General features: G+C 46.1%; 1 protein-coding gene across 1 annotated transcript in view; it reads left to right on the top strand.

Moving 5' to 3' along the window:
* LOC138452741 (vomeronasal type-2 receptor 26-like) overlaps window positions 1-18,524 on the top strand; it is a 367,489-nt gene that overhangs the window by 19,354 nt on the left and 329,611 nt on the right. The window contains exons 2-3 of the mRNA XM_069605089.1: window positions 5,650-6,398; window positions 7,297-7,307. Coding sequence (XP_069461190.1) covers window positions 5,650-6,398; window positions 7,297-7,307 — 760 coding nt within the window. The remainder of the gene's footprint in view (window positions 1-5,649; window positions 6,399-7,296; window positions 7,308-18,524) is intronic.

The raw sequence follows: 18,524 nt of genomic DNA, 5'->3' as shown, positions 1-18,524 counted from the left end.
AACAAACTACCAAAGAGAAATTCTCCATATTCCTAGACTTAACTTAAGCAGTCCAGGTTCATACCATCAAGTATCTAGGAGTTTGGATACATTTGAGTATTAATGAACATGAGTGGGAAGAGTGCTTAAGAACAAAGGCCCGGTCCCTGGCACAACAAACCTTAGTGCTCCTCAAAAAATAAGGAAAATTCTCTATGATCCCTGTTCTTACTTTCTACCATCAAAAGGTAACTCCTATTTTGACATACAGAGCAGAGACTGCGATTAATCTAACATGGCGGATTTGGGTTCTCCTGGAAGGATATTTTTGGAGGAAAGTTCTTTCGCTACCACAATACTTTCTGATAGCTAGAATAAGATCTGAGCTAGCTACTCAGTCAATGCACTCAATGGTTATTTGAAAATCTATTAACCTATATCGAAATACCCTCTTGGATGAATACCACCTACAAGTGGACATTCTGAAGTTATCCATTACAACTCAGCAAAATGCCCTTCTTAATCGGTGGAAAGTCAAATGCAAGGATTGACTGGATGGAAACCCAGAAGAAGATAGCTACCTATAAACTCTCGATCAATTGACCAGTAGAAAGTCGGGCCCTGTACCAATTGCCAATGTATTTAAAGAAATTCCCTTGTGCATAGATCTTTTTCTCCATCTGAGTTTAAACCAGAGAGGTTTTGTCACATCGAAAACAACTGACGGGTCACCCAGTCTCCTGTCGTTTTTGTGATGATACCACTCATGAAGAAACATTGAGACATCTGCTGATGGACTGTTCAGCCTTGAAAGTGATTAGAAATAAATATCGGGCCCGGCTTCCATTGAACTCGCTCTCACTTAATTCGGATGATCGTTTGGGAGAACAAAAATTGTTAATATTTAAAGTTTTACAATTCTGGAAGGAGATATCCAGTCTGGAAAATGTCTGATTCTGCTCTGCTCTGTTGGCTTTTTCTGTTGTTTTCTTTTTCTGTTTTCTTCGTCTTTTTTTCTCTGATTGTTGCATTATTTTGCCTTGATAAAGAACATTATGAAAGTGAAAGGTTTGTAATAAAACAATATACTAATACATTTTTTTTTTAAACCTGTCGCTTTCTTTCCTTTTATTTTCTATGATGTCCTTTCTCTTATTCTTTTTTCCTTTTCTGCTCTTTATTATAGCACTGTATTCTTTTTGCCACTTTTCCTTTGCCTCTCCTATTTCCACTACCTTTATATTGTTCTTTATTTTATTTATTTTATTGCTTGGTGCCTATACACAGAACCGTGTTTCAAAGCGCTTCAAGACAGGGAAGGGAACATGGGTAAAAATACAATAATCATTCTTATAAGGCCTTGAGTCATTCAGAATGATCAACAACAAACTATCGTGCTAGACGGCATTTCAGATGATGCAAGTGTAGTGACATAAAAAGAAGGAGAGAGGGGGTGGGGGGGGCAGTAGAGGGGAAGGGACAGACAGAACAGAAGCTATCGTACCAGACCTGACAGCATTTCAGATAATGTGAGTGCAGTGACATAAAAAGAAGGAGGGGAAGGGTAAGGGACAGATTGGAGGCGAGATAGAACAGGGCAGTGGAAGCAATCATAAGGCAGGACAGATTCGATTTTTCACAGTGCAGTTAAAAACAACAGGATGGGAGGACGGCTAGAAACCATTATAACAAAATGCAGTTTAAAAAGGCAGATAAACATGTGGTGAAAAACAACAGGATTTGATTTTCCAGCAGCCCAAAACATGAGTTAAAATGCAGTTAAAAGATTCACAGAGTGTCTTCATGTCTCAAGTCATGGGTGCTCGGGGGAGCAGGACAGACATACTCCGTGCAGTAGGAAGTGGAGAGGGGGGCAACCAGGGCCCATGAGAAACAGGGTCCGGACCGCTAGTGGACGTCACACGTAGAGAGGTGACCTGCTGGGCAGCTCACACTTAGGTTGATGGAAAAATCACGCTGCACAATGGCTTTGCATGGAAAGGGAAGACACTCCCAAGAAAACTCCTCCTCGATGAATGGAAGGAGGGTGTTATATCCACCTCACGTCCCGCATGCGCAGCATTTCTTTGGCAAGAATGAGGATATCAGCGAAGACATCCTCATTCACGCCAGAGACAGAGAACAACACATGCGCCGCCTAAAAATGGTGCTTTTTCCTGGGCATGGCCACATACTGTGGAAATTCATTCCCAAACTCGCAACCATGTCAGAACCACTCAGAGAACTCACCAGATCGAACATTAATGGGACTGGAGCCCCAAGTGCAAGGAGGCATTTGAAAGGATCAAAACATCATTGTCATCAGACACAACCATGGCATACTATGATCCGACCCTGACAACAGAAATGTACGTGGATGTGAGTCCCGTTGAACGCGGGGCAATCCTAGTCCAACAATCGCAAACAGGTGAGACCAGACCCATCGCCTATACCTTGAGAGCTCTCATGCCAACTGAACAACGGTACTCACATATAGAGAAGGAGGCCATAGCAGTCCTTTGGGGCTGTGAAATGTTCTCATCTATCTCTATGGTCGGAAATTCGAAGCCTACACTGACCACAAGCCTCTAATTCCAATCTTCATTGGATCATCAGCACAACCTCCAACCAGAATTGAGAAATGGCTGCTATACCTCCAACAATACAACTTTGAACTGGCATACCAAGCAGGGACGGTCAACCCGGCGGATTTCCTATCCAGGAATCCAAGGGCCGCTACACTCTGCAAAGTGGATGAGTCAGAAGAGACGGATGAACACATTTGCCAGATCCTCAATGCCATGAAGCCCATGCCGATCAGCATGGCGGACATCGTAGAGGCCACGCAGAGCGACCCATGTTGTGACATCGATCGTGAAAGACACAATAATGGTGGGAGAATGGAAATCATTCCTCCGCCACGTGCACAACCGCATGCCGGTTGCCAAGGATTTCCTCACTGGAATGTTCCCGGTAAGACAGGAACTGTCAGTCACCAGCGAGGGATTGATGCTGAGGAGTGCACGCATAGTAATCCCCATCAGTCTACAAGACATGATTGTCACACTCACGCATGAAGGACATCAAGGAATGGTCAGATCAAAGGCCAGGATACAACACTGAGTGCGGTTCCCCCATATAGACGCCAAAGTGGAGGAGATCATCACATCCTGCCACCCAAGCTAAATAACAGGGGCACCGTCAAACACTGAAACAATCCAGTCAGCGGAGCGCGTATCATCAAGGTGGGAAGCCTTCAGCATTGACTTCTGCACTGTGGTGGCTATTGATGACTACTCGTTATGCCCGGGGCTGGAGATAATATCCTCAACAAAGGCGGAAGGTGTGATCCCAGGACTCGAAAAAAACATCGCCACACACGGACTGCCAAAGTACATCAGGAGCAACAATAGACCACCCTTCCAGGGGATGGAGCTAAAGAAATACATGGACGACCTACACATCCATTACCACCACATCACGCCCAGGTGGCCCGAAGTAAATGGGGATGTGGAGAGATTCATGAGGACAATCAACAAAGTCTTACGCATATCCAGAGCCCAGAACAGCCCATGGTGAGTCAACCTATAACGATTTCTACAGAACTCCAGAGTAACTTCTCACAGCTCCACAAACATACCCCCAGGAGACCAGATGCAGGGAACAATGTTAAATTCATCCATACCACATCACCCCAACAGGAGTGTGGATGACCTCGACAGTCAACGTATATAAGCTAAGAGGCAATCAACAAAAACAAAAGCATCAGGAGAAATGTGAGAGAATCCAAGCACAAGGTTCGCGACCAAGTACTCGTGTTACAAAACCCACAAAGTCAAAGTTAGAAACACAATATGATCACACACCATGGAGGGTAATTAGAACTGAAGGAACGATGGTGACAGCGAACTAAGGGCATTAGACTATTGCCAGAAAAGCTGCCTGGTTCAAAAGGGTATGGCATGATATGATATGACATTTATAATGCGCCTATACACAAGTGTTTCAAGACGTGACGAGGCAAGGTGGGTGGAACAGAGGGAAGACAAACAGCAATCCTACTAGGCCAGGTGTCATTCAGATCACGCAAGTGCATGGGAAGGGGAGGGGGAAAGTGCAAGGGAGAGGGGAGAGTCTGTGCACAGGATAATAGGCTAATAACATAGTAAGTATGGCCAGCTGGTTACCAGACGAAATGTGGACAGACTGGGAGAGACAGCAGCGCGAGGACAGTGAACACTCACGGCACATTCCAAGACAGAGGACTGAGGGGGACATTGTACAGGGCTGTGACACATATGCCCCATCGGAAGGCGAGGTGTATCCCCAAGTTGAAGGTAGCCGGAAGGGGGAGGAGAATCAGAGACAATGCCTCGGCAGCGGCCAAGTAGGTACAACCTGAGGGCAGCCCTGAGGGCTCCAGCGAAGCTGAGAGACTATGAGTGGTGAGAGCCCATGGGACTATTTCAGTTTCATGTTGGGGGAGTGGCATGTACCTGTGCCAGACTAGATAACACAGGAACAGCGCATGGTTTCCTTAATGTTAATGTTAAGGTTTTGTTAATTGGGATAAAGGAGGAATGTTATATCGGCCTCACGTCCCACATGCATGCTGACATGAGATGTAATAAAGGACCCGCCCATTTGGAATGCCGGTAGTTTGGGAAGCATCGAGCAACTCATGTGTCATGCTTTTTCTTGTCTCCCGCGCTGCGCACCAGGAGGCCCACATGCACGGCTTAGCCCGATCCCTGCCGGGGACTTTACAAAGGGCGGCAGCGTGGACGCGACAGCTGAAGGGGGTAGACCAGGCTCAGGCGAGCCACAGAAATAAAGTAAGTGTGTGGGCCGGGCAAGGCAATGAGAGATAGCGCCAACAGAGATGCTCTTACCACAAGATGAGTAGAGAGTAATGGAACAAGCATGGCATCTCGGCAGTACGAGGCCATGGCCGGACAGGCCCAGACAGGAGCAATGGCCTTTTAAGTGGGCCGCACCGGCTTCACCTCCGGCTCAGACCCCAGAAGCCCATATACAGTGCTCACCAGCCAATCACAATGCTCAACAGGAGCAGGCTGGGGCAGTGAGTGTGGCTTCTAGGGAGGTGGATGGATGGTGGCCATGATGGTATGGAGCTCTGGCTCCCACAAACTGTGCAGATGTAATGCGGGCAGTGCAGCAGGGATGGAAAACATATTTCCCTTTTTTCTCCCTTCGATTTTGCCTTTATTGACCTAGTCACTTCTTCTCCCCTTTGTCTTTTTGCCTCCCTTATTTCATTAAGTGATTTACTCCGTTGTTAACTGTTAAGTGCAGGAGTGGGTGGAGCCTTCAAGGATTCCTTGGGCGGATTCCAGACGAATATACTTGCCTTTATTAAACTGAGGACCTCAATCTACCAACCCCAGTAAATGAGATGGCAGGAGTTGCCTGTCAAAGTAGCATTGGAGGAATCACAACTACTGTAGAATGGGCCACTGCAGTTGAGTAGTGATGTGATTAGCTTATTGCAAGGGATTGCTGATGTTACACCTAGACTATAATGGGGAAATGATGTACACATTTTGACATGGATATTGCAGCCTTCCATAAATGTAATGATAATTGCATATACTGTATGTTACATGATACATTTCAATTGTGATTCATAAAATCTATGTTTTGCCACAGATTAGCGCTGGCTCAAGAGATGGATTCCTCAGTGACCGAGTCTTGTTTCCCTCTACTTACCGCACTGTGGCGAGTGGGGCGCATCTCCATATAGCCATCAGCAGGCTGCTAAAACATTTTGGCTGGACCTGGATTGGTGTATTTTCAATGGAGGAGGGAGACAGCGTGGGGATCATCAAGCGTCTCCAAGAAGAGATCACCAAGCAAGGAGGCTGCATTGATTTTGTGGTATTTATGCCCACAGTGGCACGCCCAGATCAAATCCTGGATAAAGTGCAGGAGTCGCTAAGAAGCAGTTCAGTCAATGTCATTGTCTTTCTTGGCAGTGCCAGTGCCCACTTCAACATAGGTCTATTAATACAGCAAATGCCTCCAGTGCGCGGGAAGGTGTGGATCTTCACAGATGAACTTGGCTTTGAAAAATGGTATTACTTCAACACTGTTCCGCTCAATGGCAGTTTGGCCTTTGTCCCTCATAAACAGGAGATTCCAGGTTTCCGAGATTTTTCCTCGAAAGCCAACCCTGAAAGATACCCAGAAGACTACTTCCTTAAACATGTTTGGTTTCGGAATTTTAAGTGTAACTTGCCTCATAGAAAATTTTACGACCTTTTCGGAAATTGCACTGGGAAGGAAGATCTGGGTATTTTGGGAGATCGCAGTGGTCCTAGACTAAGAGCACAAGGCTACCCAATTTACAACGCGGTCTATGCAGTGGCGTACGCATTACACAAAGCTCTTTCATCCCCGTATGACCGAAACGTCACAAGTGGAGGTGCACATCATCAAGGACTCAAACCCTTCAAGGTAAACAGGGGGCGAAGACAAACCTACAGAATACTATTCTGAAAGCAAGACTATTCAATTGTTCAAGCCTTTGAACGTTTATCTTTCTGAACAGGTTTCTAACAGCGACCGGCTCATTTTCTTTGGCCATATCTCTTCTGTTTCTCGAATGCACACATATTTTTAGGAATGCTATGGCTCTTTTTCAGTGCAGGCTAATCAGCAGACATGGTTGCAATCAGAACAGCAAAGGAAACCTCGTTTCAATATCTCCCTCCCTGTTATCTTTGGTGCATCTCACCACCTTCCATTTGGTTAATTACAAAAGAACCCTCCACACTACTTGGTCTTCTCTTCTAACAGGGCTTCCCAGGCCACTTAATTTCCCTCCTGTTCTCTCCATCTCGGCACATTCCATTTGCTAACTTACTTTAGACTTGTTCTACAGCACTTGGTCTTCACTTCTTTCTCACACTGGCCCCCACACCCCACTCTTTCTGCACCTTGCCCTCTCCATTGTGCAACATTCCATTTGGTTACTTACTGGAGACGTCACCCTCCTCCCGCAGCCTAAAATGTGCACCTCTTGGTCACTTCACCTTTTCTGCCAGTACACACAATGAATTGCAGTAAAACGTGGACTTTATTTGCCATTAAGTAGTAGACTTACAATTTCGACATTCTAGGGCTAATATCTATCTTTACACGCCATTGGAATGAGAAACGAAAACAGTATCACACATTGTCTGAAGCAGCTTACAATGTGCCCAATCTGTTGTAATAAAGGCATTTTGGGGCACATTGGGAGGCTTTCTCAGCTACATTTGAATGCAGTGAAAATGTACAATTTCCTTAGGTCAGACACCTCAAGGGTTTGCATGACTGCTGGGTATGCGTCACCCTCTGAGAATGTTCAATCTCCACCCTTAACCTTTCTCCCCTTTCTTCCTCCTCACCTGAAGATTGGTTTTGAATGGATGATATCTATGGTCTTCTAGCACAATAATCCTTCTCCTTCTTTCTCCTATCTTTTTTTTCTGAGAAAGTGTCTTTCTCACGAAAGGAAGCCACAGTGTACTGCTGTGAATAGCACTACCCGCGGCCCCTCTTCCGAGACGGACAAACTGGGGAAAAAGCCTGCCGGCACAAAAAACCCCAGAGGTAGAACAGCAGCAGCGGAGGTCCGTCATAAGGATTCCAGGTGGAAGGTGGGCTCCGAAGGAACCGTAAAGGTAGCCGTTAATGACGGCCAGCGGGAGTCAACAGCACAGAGAAAGAACAGAAAGGGAGCCGGAGATAGGAAGGCAACAACGGAGAGATCCAAGGGAGCAGGAGGAAGAGGGAAAGGGGGAAACAAGAGGACCGGGAAACGGGAAGGCAGGAAGCGGCCCGAGGGGCGGCAGAGGAGAGAGGGGAAAAAAGAAAAGAAAACTAGCTTAACAGCAACCGAAAGAAATCAGTCAGGGAGCTGACCAAGCGGGTTGCAACGCACTGTAAGCCGGGGTGGTGTGGCTGATAAGCTTCCCAGCTCGCAGTGAAGAAAACGCTAGACTGCTACAGCGACGTCCGAAAACGTGGTGGAACGCTGCAATGGCAGCCCCCAAGCCGCACCCTGGACCATAACGTCCACGGGAGGCGGCATATGACAGTATAATCCAGCCATCTGTCCAAAACAGTGGATGTGTGTCCATGGGCTGGTCAGCAATAATGATCACCTGTGATAAACTCAGTTTCCTTGTGTCAGGCTGCAGATTCTCAGATTCCCAAGGTTGCTAGGGATATCTTTCTGCAAGCTTCCCCTTTGATATGATATGATATGGCATTTATAACGCGCACAAGTGTTTCAAGAAGCGACGAGGTAAGGGAGGGGGAACAATAAGGGATGACAGACACCGATTCTACTAGGCCAGGTGTATTCAGATTGCTCAAGTGCATGAGAAGGGGGAAAGGAGAAAAGTGCAAGGGGGGAAGGGAGAGGGGAAAGTGCAGTACAAGGGGTAGTAGAATAAATAAGATAATAAAACAGCCGGATGGTGGCAAGTGCAAGGTAAGTGCAGACATAAGTGCTGGTTGGGGGACTGTAGGGAGACAGAAAAACAGTAACTAGGTGCAAGGGTTGCCAGGGAGGCAGTACAGGTGTGCAACTGGCGGTACCTGCACCCGAGATCAGAAAGGGTGGCCAGGTAGTTTTGACCAGTGCAGTTTCAGCCAAGAATTTAGCAGGAGAGAGAGGGAGAGAAAGCAGAAGCAAAGAGGAAGGTTTTGAGGTGCTTACAGAACCGGAGATGGTTCTCCTCAAGTTTCAGGGAGGCAGGAAGGCAGTTCCATAGGGAGGCCCCTGCAGAAGAGAGAAATCTGCCACCAACTTGTTGCTTAGAAAAGCGACTGGCACTGAGGAAGTTGGAGGCGGAAGAGCGAAGAGCGAGAGAAGGAAGATATTTGGGAAGAGAGAGTTGAAGGTATTTCGGCCCCAGAAGGCCTTGTGGACAATGCAGAGGGTTTTGAACTTAATCCTCACAGCCACTGGGGCCAGTGCAGAGATTTCAGTCCTGGAGAGATACGATCCCTGGGCTTGATGCCAAGGACAAGTCTAGCATTCCTGTTGTGGATAGGTTGCAGAGGGCGGTGAGTAGAGGCAGGCAGATTCTTATCTGAGCAAGTGCACTCACATGGTCCCTTATAGGTTGTGTGAGCCAGGGGAGTAGCATGACGAAGGGCCCAAGTGATTGGCAGCTCAACAAAAGAGAAGGAATCTAGGTCCATGTTGGTTCTATTGCCAACTGGAAAATTAAGGGAATGCTCAGACCGAGGTCCTGGGTGACTGGCAGGTTAGTGAGTGACCCCAAGACTCTACTCGCCACAGGTCGGCCTATCTTGGGTCTCATTTTATTATCCTACTTTATTCTCTTCTTAATGTGATGCAGGGCTCACAGTTATCACCCCGGTCTTCATCATAATGATCGCTCGGTCCAATCCAATCCTCAACTCTTCATTAAACCTATTGCATAACCTTACATGTGCTTAAGGCGCCTATGCCTATGTACCTACTGCACAACGTTACTTTATGTTCTTATACATCCTTAATACCTAGTACTATCAGTTAGTCACAATGTTTATTTCATGTCTATGGATCTGATTCTATTCAGTGTGTAACCTAATTGCATACCTTTGCATGCAACTAATTAACCCTCTTTGCAATTGAATGAACTTATATCGCTTATACAGATATAGTAGAATAAAACTTGAGTTAATAATTTCTAATAGAAAAGAAATCAATATAATTAAGAGGTCATGTATCAATATGTAAATTGGATAAACAGGGGTGACAAACTGGACAGACACAATAAGATTCACATTTTCCACACCGGTCATTAAACCATGACCCGGTTTCCCACACTGGTGTTCCCGTGCAAACCAATGACCAGTCTACTCCATGCGCAATAGTTTGCACGAGACAACTCTGACCCACTCTGACATTCACATTTTCCACACCAATCATTAAACGATGACACGGTTTCCCACGCTGGTGTTCCTGTGCTGACCGATGACCATTCCACACTCTGCGCAATAGTTTGCACAAGGCAACCCTGACCCCCTCTGACATGCACATTTTCCACACCGGACATTAAACCATGACCCGGTTTCCCACACTGCTGCTCCCGTGCAGACCGATGACCATTCCACTCCATGCGCAACAGTTTGCTTTCCACGGATTATGCCTCATTTTCTGTAATTTTAGTTTTTTGGTAAAAAAGATGCCTTATGTTTTCATAGGTTTGATGAGGGATATTGTAAACAAATTATCTATTTACTGATTACGTTGAGTGTTGAAAAGATAGCTTGTGTTTACTCAATGGAACTCATTACACGGTAGGCGCTAAGGAATTACCGGCACCGGTAAGGTCACCGGTGCCGGTAATCCCTTAGCGCCCTATTACGAGGTCCCTCAGCGGGTCCCGTCCTTAACGCCTGGTCTGTCCAGGTGTTAAGGACGGGACCCGCTAAGGGACTTCAGAGCTAATAACGGTACCGCAAATTGCGGTACCGTTATTAGCTCCTTACCCATTCCCATTGAGCCCTATGGGGGCTCGAATGGGAATGGGGAATGGTATTTGGCATGGGGATTTACCGGGTCCTCCAGTGTCGGAATGACCCGGTAAGTCCCCATACCGCCTACCCGGATCCGGTATGCGGTAAGGGAGTAGCCATGCCGTTAATAGCTGCATGGTTACCTCCTACCGTGTAATGAGGCAGTGGGCCTCATTACACGGTAGGTGCTAAGGGATTATCTTAGGTGCGGTACCGTTATTAGCTCCTTCCCCATTCCCATTGAGCCCTATAGGGGCTCAAATGGGAATGGGGAATGGTTCCCGGAATTTGGACTTATCGGGTCCTCCAAGGTCGGAATGACCCGGTAAGTCCCTATTCCGAGAACACAGACCCGGAATGCGGTAAGGGGGTAGCCATGGCGCTAATAGCGCCATGGCTACCGCCTACCATGTAATGAGGCCCAATGTGTTAATTTTGTGATTTACTTGAAACTTTTATAGAGCACAAAACCTCGACCAGAAGGTGTTGTGGTGCTGAACCATAGCATGAAATAGACCCAGTTACAGCCTAGCACAGTCACGAAAATATGAAAATAGTTTTAACATATTGGCCCTCATTAGGAGGTTGGAGGTAACCATGCCGCATTTAGCGGCATGGTTGCCTCCTTACCGCATACCGGGCCGGGTTCCTCAAATGTGGACTTACCGGGCCATCCCAACCTTGGCAGACCCGGTAATTCCTCGTCCGAGGAACCCGGACCCGGTCCATCCCCATTACCATCCGAGGAAATGGGGAAGGAGCTAACAACGGACCCGTTTATAACAAGACCGTTGTTAGCTCCCTGGTCTCCTCGCGGGACCCGGTAAGGACGCCTGGTTTTACTAGGCGCCGATTGCGGGTCCCGCGAGGAGACCTCGTAATAGGGTGGAATGGGTTTACCGGCACCGGCTCCATTACCGGTGCCGATAAACCCATTCCGCCAACCTCGTAATGAGGGCCATGGTCTTAAAATGATACGATAACAGAGCCATACAAAGGCCATAAGAAGAGGGACAAGAAAGGAATTTCAAGCTGGGGAGTCACTGCATAAAAGGCTTTTGCAGAGAAGCGAGAGTGACACCGCTGTGGTTGCTGCACCCTGAGAATAGTCATACTTTGCGTATGTCTAAGACCAGTTGAGCTGCTATACCTTCAGCTCTCAGATTAGGCAGCTGCTTATCTCGACGAGCATGCACCTGTGTACAGGTAGTGAAGTCAGAGAAGGTAGGGTGGTTGAAATGCTTATGAAATGCTCAGGTTTTTGTAATCCGATAATTCGCCATGCAGTCAAATGCTATTTATCTCTTAAAAGAATGAAGAGGGAAGTTGGAGGCCTGTCAAAATTGGGTGCCTCCAACCAGCCTACTAAGGCCTTCACAGCTGCAGTACATTGGAGAAATGAAATCCTTACTCTTTTTTTCTGAAAGAAAGTTGCTTTTTGATTGAGATAACAAATAAAGTTATGTTTGGGATCAAGAAGAAAAACCATGGATTTAGCAGAGGACACCATGATGACATCTAAATAAGGAATAGGAAAGAACTTTTCTTGAATGAAGAAACAAGGCGAAGCAAAAGAAATCAGAGGCAATTCAGTCCTAGTGGGATAAAATGCCAGCAAAAGTGCATATATCCATTCCTCGATGGCACCAATGGTGACGCTATGAGATATGTTGTGTTGTCGTCTGCATGCTGGTATATAAGGAGACCAGCACTGAGCACCAGTGTCTTTGTTTTCAGGGATATAATGTACTTCAGTGTAATACATAAACATGTATACTGTTGTATGTTTGTCAATATATTCTTTTTTTATTTTTGATATTACTTGTTTGTATCAAGTTATCTTGATTTTACAAGGATTTGTTTGTCTTTTTCTGTATGCAAAGATCTGTCCTTTCATTTAGCTGTTTTTGAGTTCAGGTTATTCTGTCGAAGTTGCGGTCTCCGAATTTGCCTTACTGCATTGTATTAGAGCGGCTTGCAGGATCTTCACTGTAGAGATTGACCAGGATGTTTTTTGGCCGCTCATCAATCGTTGCCACCATACCTCTTCTTCGCTCACGATGTAGGTCTCTGAGATCGGGCGTAGGTATGTTTGTTGACTCTGTAGGGTGGCCGGGCAGACCAGTAGCAGGTGTTGCACAGTCTCCGTCTGGTCAGTTCTACATAGCCGACATGTTTTGCTACTTGATTGGCCTCTTACGTGTAGGATTTTGTTTGTGAGCAGGAGGTTCAGGCGAGCTCTTAGGAAGGTGTGTCTCATCGGCTTCTTTGGAAATCTACGCAGCAGTTGCATAGTTTAATTTAGTTTCATTGAGAAGGGTGGGAGATGGAGCAAAAGCTTGTTTGCATTGGCTTTTTCTTGGGTAGCAATCCAGTCCAATTCTGCCAGTTTCCTTTTTATTTTGGTGGGATTCCGTGCATGCAATAAGCTCGAGCTGGTTTTTTTTCTGTGATGCCCAGTTAGTTATCATTTTGCACCTTCCTTGTTTGATTTCCGTGTCTATCAGTTTGTAAAGAGGGAGTGCGTCTGGAAGAATTGTTTTCCTGTATAATGATATACTGCCGAATTCCACCGTCGCTTTTAAGGAGGTGAGGCCTAGTTCTCTTCTGATAGCAGCTGTCTGAGTTGATTTTGGCAGGTTCAGTGCTGATTTCCAGAAAAAACCCTCCATTTTTTGCCAGATGTTGACCGGAATTGTTGGCATGGCGTTGCCACCGTAAGTTAGTGTGGGGACCACCTTGGCTTTGTAGAACTTAAGTATCGGTATCAGCGAGAAGCGGCCGTATCTTTTGTCCAGGACTCTGGCCTGTTTTGTCAGGGAGCAAACTTTTCTCCAGAGTTCCCTTTGCATGGTCTTCTCTGAGATTGTGCTGTCAATCATAGCTCCCAGGTATCTGATGTTTGTGTCAGTTTCAACCTTGACTTTTTCTAAGTTCGAGTGGAAGGTTTTGGATCTTCTCGAGTTCCGTTCCAGGATGAGGACCTTTGTTTTGGCTTTGTTTATTAGCAGGTTTGCCTGCTCAATGTACTCAGAGAGATCATTCAGCTGCCTTTGCAGTCCTATCTCAGTTCGGTCCAGCAGGGTTATGTCATCAGCATATAGCAGTCATTGCACTGGCTCACCACCAATTTTTCGGGGGAAAGCTCTGACGGCTTGGCCTGAGTCTTTCAAGTCGCCAATAAACGCTGTGAATAGAGCAGGAGGCAGAGGGCAGCCCTGTTTCACTCCTTGGCTCGTTGGAATTTCTGCCGACAGTAGACCGTTGTTGTTCAGTTTTAACCTCATTGTGGTCTCCTTGTGTAGAGCTTTTATCGGCGCGAGGATGTTTTCCGGGCATCTCCAAGCTTTGAGCTTCGCCCACAGTTTCTCTCTGTCAATTAAGTCAAAGGCTTGCGTTAGATCTATGAATGCAAGAAATATTCTGGATGTGCCTTCGAGTGCTTTGCTCTTGATTATACTGACCAACATGATGTTGACTGTAGTTGTGGAGTTTTTTTTTTCATCCGGCTTGGAAGGGATCCGCACATGGTGCTGTCCTTGCCCAATCTTGAAATCTTTTTAACAGTAACGTCCCGTAGATCTTTCCGATCGTATCCAAAAGGGCAATTGGTCTGTAGTTGCATGGGTCCGATCTGTTGCCTTTTTTGTAGATTGGGACGATCGTTGCTGTCGTCCAAGAACTCGAGATTGTTCTCAAATTTGCGCAGTTACTGGAGACCCTGCTGATAAACGGTGACCAACTGTTTGGAAAGTTTTTGAGGTCGATGTTTGTGATGCCATCGGGCCCTTGGGCTATTGAGGATTTCAGTTTTTGTATGATTTCTAGATGTCCTCTTTGTCTGAGACGTCTATCCATGATGCTTCTTGGTCGTCTCTCAGAGGGTCTCCCGATTTGACTGGTTCTCGGAATAGGGATTCAAAATGTTCCTGCCATTTCTATTCACTGACTTTGTTTATTGGAGAACTGTTGGTTGTGCCTCCCGTCAGTTTCATCAGCTTCCAGAATTCTCTTGCATTTTTTCCAGCTCCGGTTTTCAACATTTCTTTTTGGTACAGTATTGCACAGTGGCTTTTTATTCACGATTTATATTTCTTTGTTTCTGCTACAAGTTCTTTCTGCAGAACTTCTGAGTTGGAATTTTTCTGAGCCTTTTGAGGCATCTTATTGCTGCTCGTTTTGACACCACCTGTTTGTCGTACTGATGGGTTTTTTCCAGCCCCGTCGGACAGTTACTTCTAGTTGTTACTTTGTAGGGACTCAAAAGCGGTTGATAATCCACACTTAGGTTGATGCATTCGTATTTTGACGATAGTTGGTCTATTCTTTCGGCCGTAAACCTGAGTCGATTGCCTTGGATGTTGCTTTCAACGTCTAGGGGAATTGAGATTTTGTACACGCCCGTGGATTTCCATGTGGCTAGCAAGAGGTTGTGGTCACTTGCGGCCGTCTGTATTACTTCGAAAGATGTCATCACCTTCTGCATTTCTTTGGCGCAAAAATGTAGTCGATTGTTCCCTTTTGTTTTGTTCTTTCCCACGTTTGTGTTCTCTTTGGGTTTGGGAAGGTTTGAGCCATGTTGTAGAAACCTTGTGTGAATATATAATTCATTCCATTGGTCGCCCTCTCTCCTCTGTTGGTCCTTTTCGGGAGATCTTTGGAGCAGTTGATGTTTTCTCCTGGCATTTTGCATTGAGGACTCCACATATAATAATGTGTTTGGTTTGTTTTTTGACGTAGAGGTTGTCGATCTCTTTTTCAATGGTCTTAAGGAACTTTGCGTCCGAGATTGCTTGTGGATTCCAGTAAACCACTATGATGGCGATTTGGATCTTCTGGTTTTTCTGATTTTACGCCTCGTGTTTTGTCCAATTCAAGATGGTCACTAGGTGATGTTTAGATGTTGCGATTGTTTCGGAAATGCTTATTCCGCTCCCAGATCAAACTGCCAGTAGAATGCCCGACGAGGGGCGACCTAGCCGGCTCTTCACCGCCGGTGCTATTACAATCTCAAAGTGTTAGGCAGAATCCTGTGCAGTTCCCTTGGGGAACACTGCAGAAAGATTAAGACTACAGGAGTAAGCAGTAAACCCAATTGGTAGGAGTCTGCACCACCCAGATTTACCTGGTAGCTGTGGCTGAGCAGTCAGACTTCTCTCAAGAAGAGTAGGGCAGTATATAGAGCATACACAATAGGGCCAAAAACACAGTAGAGCAGACAAACACTGACCAGAGCTTTGTATCAAAAGTATATAATTAATTATTTAAAACACACTTTAGGCAATACACTAGCACTCTAAATCAAAAGCAAGTTAAAACTCAGTCAGGTAAAGTCAGAGTTAAAACACCACTATTTGTTAAAACAGATGTAAGCGCGTAACCTAGATGGCACTCCAATAGTTAAGTTAAAGGGAGAAAGGGACAGAAGAAGGCAGGGCATAAAAATAAAACAGTTCCCAACACTTTTAGAAGTTCAAAGCAAGGGAGTAAAGGCAGTATACACTGTAGAGCCAAAGTTCATAGGCCAGGCCCACTTTAAATGGAGCAAAGCGAAATGTGCCCAAGATCACACTAAAAGTCTTTGCAGAATGTTCAAAAGAGGTTGGGGTGATTCAAGAAGTAAAGTTAGAAGGTCTGGGGCCAACCCAGTTGGAAAGCCAAGGATTTAAGGGTCACCTTTAGCAATCTGTGGAAAGGGGGGCCAGGCAAAACACAGTACCTTAAAGAGAGAGGAAGCTCCAGCGGTGGCAGTTGTTCCTGGCAGTGGTTGCAGTTCATTGTTTCGACCAGGGGAAGAGAGGATCTCGTCGAGGAGGAAACTTGGAGTCGAGGCACTGCACAGGGATGAAACCAGCCGCGGCGTTTGTCAGTTAAAAGGTGCGTTCCTTTTATTCGCGGTCAAAGTGGTGAAGCCTGGCTATCTGGCCGCCGGGGTGCTTGGCACGGGCGATTCAACCAAGTGACGTCTTTGGAAGGTGAAAGGGGCGAACTGGTTGATCCCACCAGCTCAAAGGAAGAAGACTCGTCCAGTAGAAGATCTTCTCTTGTCGTTGGGAAAGAAGTGAGTTTGTTGCAGCAGGGCTCCACCGGTGGTGTCGTCGTTGCAGATGGCTCAGCTTCTTCCCTCTTCGGATTCTTAGGTCCTGTGGCGACTTCTGAAGTTCCAGTCCCAAAAGCCCTGCTTTTATGCAGAAAACCCCCCATTCAACAGCATAGCTGTCACTCATACATGCTAATTGGTGAGCTGGGCGGCTCACCACTGGGCCAATCAGAACAGAGTGCGACTTGGGTTGCTAAGGCAACGCAGTCCAGGGTGTCAATTCCCCCACCCCACACATCCTGTGGAACCCAGACAGAGTGGCAACACTTGGAGGGCTTCTGTGGAGAAGCCCGCCAAAAAGTGGAACAAAGGGCCCGACCTTGGTTGGAGTTACAGAGACGGACACAAATGCCATTTTAGAAAAGAGTTCTGGCGAAAAGACCCAACCAGTGATTTTATATTAAATAAATAAACCAGCGGTATCTTTAACATTGCACCAAAAAGTGGTGTGTTTAAAATCAATGGGAAAATCCCATTGGAAATATTCCGGTGGAATATTTTGCATGGTAACCACTGCCACCAGCCAGAAACTCGACAAGGGGGGACTGGACAGGGCCCCCTTGGAAACAGACCTAGGGGCAATCGAATGAACCCCTTCCAGTACGTCCACAATATGATGGTTTGTACTGGTTCTGTTCACAATTTTGGACTAGTAAAGTCAATGGTGACTTTACATGCCCTGGGAGACAGTAGTCAGTCCCAGGGTATGGAGTCTATGTTTGGGGGTCACTATGACACCCCTGTGTAACTGCACTGAGGGTGCTGTGTAACACATACACAAAATCCAGAAGATACCCTATGGAGTAAAAGACCCCATAGCCCATAAGCACACAAAAAGTCAAAGACATAACCCAAATCATGCCTAAGACTGGGAGGAAAAGAGTCTCACTCTTAGCAGGAGAAAAAAACAAAACCCAAAAAGCCTTATGAGAGAATTCTCCTTAACACAAAGCCGTCCAGAGATGGCTTTTCGGTGAGCCAAGTTTCCTGTAGGGCTAGTGCGTTGAACTGGCCTAGATCGACTCCGCCTGTTCTCGTGAGATGTTGGAACCTGCATGTGTTCCATGAGCCTATTTTTAAGTCAATCTCTGTGGTTTCTGTCGGTATCTCTGTGGTCTTTTTACTGGGCCCACCTTCGTGGACCGCAAATTGCGATTTCTTTGTTGTTTTTGAGAGTCCTTTAGGCAGCCAAGCCCAGAGTTGTTTCATTTGTCCAGGGTTGTCTGTATTTGCCAGCGGCAATTTTTTGCTGGCTGAGTTTGTTTCCGGTTCTCTGGAACCTACTGGGGTTTTGTTGTCTTGTGGGACTGAGGGGTTTTGCGGGCGTCTGGCAGAAGTCATCTGCTTTGGTTCTACTTCCTTTGGCATGTAAGTGGGTTCCTGTGTTGATCGCATCTGTTTTCGGTCTCTATGTCTCGATGTAATGTTATGAATTTCTTCCTGCTCTGAGTTCAGCCGCCGGTTGTTTGTATGTTGTTTCTCCATTCTCTCCCTTCTCGGTATATGTTGTTGTCTGTCCGGAGATTTTCTTGTTTTTTCTCACTTCCTTTCTTCATGGTCACTACTGTTAGACCAATTTGTCAGCATGAAGCCTCGGGGACGCACTCGTCCTGGGCTTCTTTAATGTTGAAGCTTGGAGCCGAAGATCTTATATGCACAAAGGATTTTGCTTTGTCGTTATTGTGGTATGGCTCAACCAAGGTGAGATCGTCCGATCTCAAGGCTTTTAACGCTCTGATCTTTCTGAAAATGTGCAGTATCGTTCCTCTATTCAGCGTGATGTACTCCTTATTCCCCAATGTTTGTTCCATTTTGAATTTCGTCGCAGAAATGTTTTTTCTGTTGTTTTGTTCATGTGGAGGTGTTTGTTTTACTCTCGCTCTAGAACCCGTTGTTTTAT

The sequence above is a fragment of the Ambystoma mexicanum genome, chromosome 4p (genome assembly GCF_040938575.1).
Source record: "Ambystoma mexicanum isolate Mex_15411 chromosome 4p, UKY_AmexF1_1, whole genome shotgun sequence".
Classification (NCBI taxonomy): Eukaryota; Metazoa; Chordata; class Amphibia; order Caudata; family Ambystomatidae; genus Ambystoma; species Ambystoma mexicanum.
This window is presented reverse-complemented; position numbering and strand designations above follow the sequence as displayed.